The sequence below is a fragment of the Bison bison genome, unplaced genomic scaffold (genome assembly GCF_000754665.1).
Source record: "Bison bison bison isolate TAMUID 2011002044 unplaced genomic scaffold, Bison_UMD1.0 scf7180017864456, whole genome shotgun sequence".
Taxonomy (NCBI): domain Eukaryota; kingdom Metazoa; phylum Chordata; class Mammalia; order Artiodactyla; family Bovidae; genus Bison; species Bison bison.
Window position 1 is genome coordinate 28498677 of NW_011495018.1, and position 7729 is coordinate 28506405.

The 7729-nt window shown below is 50.9% G+C and overlaps 1 protein-coding gene across 3 annotated transcripts in view; it reads left to right on the forward strand.

Moving 5' to 3' along the window:
- The first annotated feature begins 6 nt into the window (after positions 1-6).
- The window catches only part of KCNIP2 (Kv channel interacting protein 2), a 19357-nt gene continuing 11634 nt past the window's right edge, over positions 7-7729 (forward strand). For 2 of the 3 annotated variants that reach the window (XM_010859474.1, XM_010859473.1), the window contains exon 1: positions 7-251. In XM_010859474.1, coding sequence (XP_010857776.1) covers positions 179-251 — 73 coding nt within the window. In that variant the 5' untranslated portion in view covers positions 7-178. Of the gene's footprint in view, positions 252-2221; positions 4141-7729 lie in introns of those variants that run through there. The other variant, XM_010859472.1, reaches the window with a different exon arrangement.

The following is a 7729-nucleotide window of genomic DNA, read 5'->3' on the forward strand; positions in this document are numbered from 1 at the left end:
CGAGGTGAGCCCTAGACACCGGAGATCCCCTGGCTCCTCGCCCCAGCCCGGACTCTCCGTACCCCAGCCCCCGAGAGCACGCTACGCCGCCAGGGGGCGCCGTGTGAGCTCCCTATCCCTGCCACCCGGCGCCCCCTCCCACGGCCCAGGTGGGGACGGGAGGGGGGCGCCGGGGGCCATGCGGGGCCAGAGTCGTAAGGAGAGTTTGTCCGATTCACGAGACCTGGACGGATCCTATGACCAGCTCACGGGTGAGTCGGTGGCTTGGGGGTCGGGGGCGGAAGAGGATAGATTACATCTCCCCTAACCCTTAAGTTCCTGTGACCCCTGCCAGGCCCTTACCCACACTCTGACCCATTACCAGGCACCCTCCCAGCAGTTCTGGGCAACAGGACACTAAGGTTCAAAACCTTGGGTTCCGCGGGGGATGGGGATTCAAGGGAGAGCAGGTGGGCAGAGGCAGCAGGTGTGGGAATGCGTGACACAAGGCTAGGAGGGGGTCTAGAGTGGGAGGTGTTACATGTGTGAGCACCTGTCATTCTGTGTGTGTCTGTGTATATATGTGTGTGCGCGCCTCCCACAGCTGGTTGCCATGTGCCCTGGGCTTGGTGACAGCCAGAGTTAGTGTGATTGCGTGTGACTGTGCAATTGTATGATCCTGTCAGATGTTTCAGTGAGGTTGTGTAGGACCCAGATTGTACTAATGAAGTTGTTTTGACCATGTATCTGTTCTGTGTGCAACTCTGCTTTGTGTGATTCTGTATGAAATGCCATGTGACTACCAGTTATGTGTCAGGTTTTCACTTTATGGTGGTATGCCTGTTTGTAAGACTTTGTGACTGTGAACCTCCTGGGACAAGCATGTGTTGAAGTGGGCTGTGTTGTTTTGTGATTGTGAGACTGGTTATATTGGTGTTTGATACTGATTGTGTACTTCATGTGGTGATGTCTGCAGTGGGGTTCTGTGTCTATGACAGATCTTACCCTTGCTGCCTCTCTGGCTTCCTAGTGCAAAAAGGGGTTCTTAGTGCACACCATTGCTTCTCCATGTTTTCCACAAACAGCCCAGTGGACCTGAGGAGGGACTTGCATCCATCTACCCAGCCTGGCTTCCAGGAGTGACACCCAGCTCCTGTGGGGAGGCTTTGGTTAATGCTGGGTCAGTTCCCCCACCCAAAGTATTTAGAGGTCATTCTTAACAACTGAAGCTCCTTCAGCCCCCAACAGCCCTCCCAAAACTTCACCCAAACCTGGAGGAAAACACACCCTCTTGCTTCCCCTCCAGACCCAGAGATAGAAGCTCTAGGCCTGGGAAGTGCCATGTGGCCTCTTCTTATAAGTATCTTCCAAACCACTTTGCTGCCCAGGCATCCTCTCTCTCCCACACTGGGGAGATATGTGAGACCAGTACATCTGTGCCTGTGCATATTCCTGGGTTTGGTAGGCAGATCCATGTGTTTGTGTGGGTGACTGTGTCACCTTGTGTACATTTCCATGTACGTGTGTTTCTGTCTCATTGTGCAGCCAACCCAAGAACTCCAACAGAGAACAGGAGGGAGACTGTCTCCCCTGTGTCTGAAGACAAGCTGAGAAGGTGAAGGGAGGCCAAGATCCATGCCTGTCTAGAGGAGTGAGGTTAAGACTTGGGGATGCCAAGAGGACTAGGTGTGACTCACCCACCCTAGAGAGGTTCTAGTCCCTAAGCCCAGACTCCCAGAAGAGGGAGCCCTTCCACTCAGGCAGGCCTCAGATGTGACCTAAATGAGTTTCAGACCCCAGTGGATTCCAAAGGTCCAGCTGACAAACTCTGCTATGAACTCTTGTTCTCAGTAGCAAGGGCCCCAGGGCCCTTATTAGCACCACATCAGTCAGTGTTTGCTTCCTGCTTTAACTGATTCTTCCGCTTCACTTGGGCTTCCCTGGTAGCTCAGTTGGTAAAGAATCTGACTGCAGTGCAGGAGAATGGGGTTTGATCCCTGGGTTGGGAAGATCCACTGAAGCAGGGATAGGCTACCCACTCCAGTATTCTTAGGCTTCCCTTGTGGCTCAGCTGGTAAGGAATCTGCCTACGATGAGGGAGACCTGGGTTCAATCCCTGGGTTGGGATGATCCCCTGGAGAAGGGAAAGGCTTCCCACTCCAGTATTCTGGCCTGGAGAATTCCATGGACTGTAGAGTCCATGGGGTCGCAAAGAGTTGGACACAACTGAGTGACTTTCACTTTCAGTGGAATCATCCCCTCCCCACTTGGCTGTTTGAATCAGAGATTAGGTAGAAGTGGGGAAGCCCTTGCACTGGAAGATGAAGGAATGGAAGTGTGAATGCCAGCTCTGTTTGACTTTTGCTCTCTGGGCCTCACTTCTCTCATCTGTAAAATGGGAAATACTACTACCTCCCTACCTCCCAAGGGAAATACAAAGTTCAAAAGTTGACAAGCATCAAAGAATTGTGTTCCACGTCAACATCCACACGACTTGGAAAGTGGGAATAAAGACTACCAGGAGCTCTCCTTTCGAAGGAGGGCTTATCTTTAGCAGGAGATAAATGGGGTTGGGAAGCCACTATTAATGCGTTGGGTGTCTGGAGACGCTTGAGCTGAAGCCCGAGGGGAAGTCGTTGTCCGCGGTGCTGAAGCGCGTGAAAGGCGGAAGTGCCTCACTGCTATTCGGGTTTCCAGTGTTCCTTGTGCAGGCGGGATTCCTTGGATCGAACCTGGGGGTGTTCTTCGATTTCAGTCATCCAAGCCTATCAGGCTGACAGGGAGGAGGGGGCGCTAAAATCATACCTCAAGGTATTCTGGGTTGCCCCAGCCGCTTTCCTTACCCCACCCCAGGCTCAAAACAAATCTGAGAGATACTTGAGGAGAAACCAGTCTGAGCCCCGCCCTGCATTCAGCCCCTCCAGTCTTCCCAGCCCGTCAGGACCGTTTGGCAGTGCGACGAGGTGAGAAAAGGCAGTAATCAGCGGTCGTTCTGTCCAAGCTGGAATCAAGGAAAGAACTGAAGAAGGTGGGAGAGTTGGGACCTGGCTGGCCAAGGCCTGAACTCAGTCCCATTCTGAGATCTTCAGAGTCGCTTCTGTCTGGCCATAAATATTGTTCCGAGATTGGGGCGCCCCCGTGTGGTCTTAGTGAAACCATGCTTGCAGAGCTGATTCCAGATGGGGATGTGGCCAGATTAGGTTCCACGAAGTTCAGAGGTGACTCTCACCTCCTAAATGTAGGATTTTCAGCCAAAAAATTTGGAATCCCAGTCGGAGGAGTGGGATCTCCATAAGCTCTGTTAAATGGTGTTAGTGGGCCCTGGAAGGGTTTACTTTGGTTATAACCACATAGGGGTGAGTCTAGGAAAGGGGTCAGGGCCAGGACTTTGGGTAGGGGGCTTTTCCTCGATGCATTTGGCTGACAATCAGCATATGATGGGAAAGTGTGAACCCGCTGAACCAGGACATAGCGACACAGAACAGTTCTATGCCAGACATTCAGAGCCAGAAGCCAGAGATAGTAGGGGCACGTCCCTGCCATCCCTCTGCCATCCCAATACACTGGGCATTTCCTCCTCTTCCCTCCTATTCCCGCACCCATTGGTCCAGGAAGTATGGAAGTGTGGAGAGTTGCCATGACAACTAAGTCCTCTAACCCTTCCCCTTCTCTGTCAAAAATGGGAAGAGAAGGGGGCGACGCGGCAATAAAAGATAATGTTTTCGCTCTCCGGATCCTTTTTCAAAAACCATGGGTGCTCCCTTCCCCATGGGAAATGCAGAAAATGTTCCCAGAGAAGGCTCTGAGGGACAGTGCGTGCTGCCCCTTTCCCGCCCCTCCCCCAGTGTGAGAACTTTGGGGGCAGGTGCTTCAGACGATGGGGGCCAGGGTGAGTTCCCCTCTTATGACCTGGAGAGGACAGGAAGTGGAACACGACTCTACTGCCTGAGACTCCAGTCCTTGTGGGTTCGGCCCTCCCGCGCCGCCCACACGGGGCCCACTCCTTGGGGGCGGAGATCAGAACGCCCCGAGCCTTGGGGGCGGAGCTTGGCCACTGTGCTCTCGGCAGGACCATGAACAGATGCCCCCGCAGGTGCCGGAGCCCGTTGGGGCAGGCAGCGCGATCCCTCTACCAGCTGGTGACTGGGTCACTGTCGCCAGGTATGAGGAAGGGAGGAAGGGTCTGGATCCCTGAAAAAGTAAGCGAAGAAGTGAAATAGGAGCCTTACAGAGATGGGGAGAAAAAGGGTCCCTCGCAGAGATGGAAGGGGCAAGATCCCTCAAAGAAAAGGGTTTAAAGGACAACACACCAACAGAAGTGGAGCTTGGGATAGGGTCTCTTAAAGAGAAGGTGGGGGACATAGTAATCTTCAAAGGGGAAAGGACAAGAGGCATCACGGTTCCTTGTGGAGGAATGGTGGAGGAGGGGGCAAGGCTTTTCGATGAGAGCAGAGGTGGGGACCTCAAGCAGGTGGGTGTGGGCGATAAAAGGAGGGAGACAGGGATAAAAGGAGGAAGCTTTCAGCAGGCGGGGAAAAGGCAAAACCCTTTACTGAATTGCTTAGTTTAATGGGATCTTAAGATGACTAGGGGCAGCGTGCAGAAAGAAAAATATCCTGAAGTAGGACTGGACCAACGTGAACTCAGCTAGTTAGTTTATGCATGATGGGATGGATAGACTTGTGTGGCATAAGAATTTCATGTCACTGTTTTGTCTATCTCTGGGAATCTGAATTAAGGGGGTTTGTAGATCACTGGGGTTGTGATCACTGGGGCCATGCATCCCTGGGGTTCCATATCCCTGGGATTCTGTGACACTAAGACTGCACATACTGGAAGTCTGTGCTTTAGAGTTGGGTTAAGGGTTCCTGAGTCACAGTAAGTTAGTTGTGTAGACTTCACAAGGTTGTACCTTGGTGTGGGATTTGTGGGATTTATATGGCATGTGGATTGTGGGTATCATATAAAGGCACTGCTGAGATTATGCACACTGTGGGTTTAGCTGCCTGGGTAGGGCCCAAAACACCCAGCATCCCCTCCTCACCTGGCCTGGGGAGACCAAAACAACCTAGCCTGTGGCATTCTGGGATCTGTAGTTCACTGGCTCTTGCCACAGTATCCTCTTGAGCCCCTGGAGTATAAGCAGGCCTCTCCTTACCATGTGCTCCCAGAAGGAGGGGCCATGGGGCTGAGCCAGAGTCATACTTGGATGTCTCTTGGGGAGCATGTGTCCTCTGAGCCCCTGCTTGGGCCTGTCTCAAGTGACAGATGGCTGGAGCCAGGCAGAGCCAGCTCTCAATCATAGCAGGCATGACTTCCAGGCCCTAAAATAGCCCCAAGGCCTAGGGAGGTCATTAATCACCCGATGCAGCTGGGGTCTGCTGTGTCCTAGCCTGGCTGGGGATGGAGAGGGGCCCCTGGCTGGGGATGGAGAGCCAGTTCTTCACTGGCTGGGTCCTTCACTAGGGGAGAAAGGGCAGATAGGAAAGTGGGCCAGTTACCTAGTATGGACCCCTCTTCAGAAGGCAGTTTTTCTCTGGATTTGAACTTCATAAAGTAAATGAGTCAGTAATAGGGATATTTCTGTGGTGAGATTTGAGGGACCTAAGGAAGAGTTCACCTAATGCTTCAAGATAATTTCCCTTCAGCCCTCACTCTGCCAGAAGAGCTTGCATTAAGACTTCATTCCTCTGGATGAAGAGCCAAGTGCCAGAGGGATGCCTGGGGAGGACAGACCTGGGCAAGTTTCTCACAAGGCTCAGAGCCTTGAGAGGTCTCTGAGTAGGGGGAAGAGAGAGCCTGAAAAGCAACTTGCTCTTTCACTTCTACTAGGTCCTCCCACCAGAGGCATCTGAAGGGTGAGGGTAAGGGTTAGAGGGAAGAGAAAGGTCCATAGACAGGACAATTGGCTGAATGGTTGTCCATCTGTCCATCTGTGAATCAGCAGCAGAGAGAAGAGAGATGCTGCTATGCTGCCTCTTTCAATTCAAATAGTCTGGCTTGGGATCAAAGGCTTCATGGAATTCACCCCCTTTTTGGTCTTATCACTCATAGCTCCCCTAATACTAACTAAGCTGCAGTCACTCAGGATTCCGTGACTCCCATACACGTTGGAGAGACAGACTGAAGGAGCTGGCAGATCACTGGTTCAAGTCTTGGTCGATTTTTTGTCATCTGTATTGTCATGGGAAAGTCACTTCTCTTTGAGCTTCAGTTCCTTCATCTGCAAAATGGGTATAGTTCTACTCTATCTGACCATGTCAACTGTAATAATAGACTGCTAATAGGTCTGTTATGAGAACTAAATGAGATAACATGTGCAAAGTATCAAGAACATAAAGCATGCTCAGTAAATGTTGGGCCCTTTGTTAAGGCAGACTGCTGATCTTTTTAGCCATCCTTAAAGAACCAGCTCAAAAAATACCCTTTTCAGGTTTTTCCTGGCCTCCCAGTTAGAGCTCATTTCATGGTTCTTGAATAGTTCCTTGTGGACACACAACAAATATTTTTTGAATGAATAGTTGCCTTATAGTTCTGTCAATGGCTATCTCTCCCTGCCCAGGAAGCCAGAACCCTGTTTGGTTCACCTTTGTTGCACAGGCACTGGCTCAGAGCCTGGCATTCAATTTGTATATGTCCAATATTTTTAATATCATTGCCCTCTAGGAGCTGAGAATCTAATTGAGGAAACAGGATTGATCCAGAAAGACCTGAGTTCAAATTTGCAGCATCTTTTCTTAGCTAGGTGACCTTGGGTGAGTTCCTTTACTTCTCTGGACCTCATAGTGAAATGGGCACAATACTTTTCATCTGCCTACTTCATGGGGTTGTCATGAGAAGCCATGGAAGTAACAATGTTTGTGGAAATACTTTATAAGTTGTTAAGAGCTGTAGAAATGTAAGCAGGGGGATGTCTGTTGTTAATAATAGCAGCAAACAATTATAAACAGTTACTCTGTGCTTGGAATTATTCTGACAGCTTTCCATGTATTAGTTCACTTAGGAGGGCCTCAAAACCATACGAGGTAGGAAACTGAGGCACACAGAGATTAAGAACTTGCCCAGTTAATTGCAAGTGGCAGATCTAAACCCAAGGAACCTGGCACCCTCACCCACACTATTTCCTACCATGCTATGCTGCCTCCGACTTCCCTGGTGGCTTAGACTGTAAAGCGTCTGTCTACAATGCGGGATACCTGGGTTCAATCCCTGGGTCAGGAAGATCCCCTGGAGAAGATCCCCTGGAGAAGATCCCCTGGAGAAGGAAATGGCAATCCACTCCAGTACTATTACCTGGAAAATCCCATGGACAGAGGAGCCTGATAGGCTACAGTCCATGGGGTTGCAAAGAGTTGGACACGACTCCTTTTACTGTTCCCACTAATAACATTACAGATTTAGGTTCTGAGTTTTGAGGGTCCAACAGTGAGTACGGTAGAATTTCAGGTAGCTAGGAGCCTGCTAAAATCCCATGGAAAAGGAAATGGCAATCCACTCCAGTACTATTGCCTGGAAAATCCCATGGATGGAGGAGCCTGGTAGGTAGGCTGCAGTCCACCGGGTCGCTAAGAATCAGACACGACTGAGCGACTTCACTTTCACTTTTCACTTTCATGCATTGGAGAAGGAAATGGCAACCCACTCCAGTGTTCTTGCCTGGAGAATCCCAGGGACGGGGGAGCCTGTTGGGCTGCTGTCTATGGGGTCGCACAGAGTCTGACACGACTGAAGCGACTTAGCAGCAGCAGCA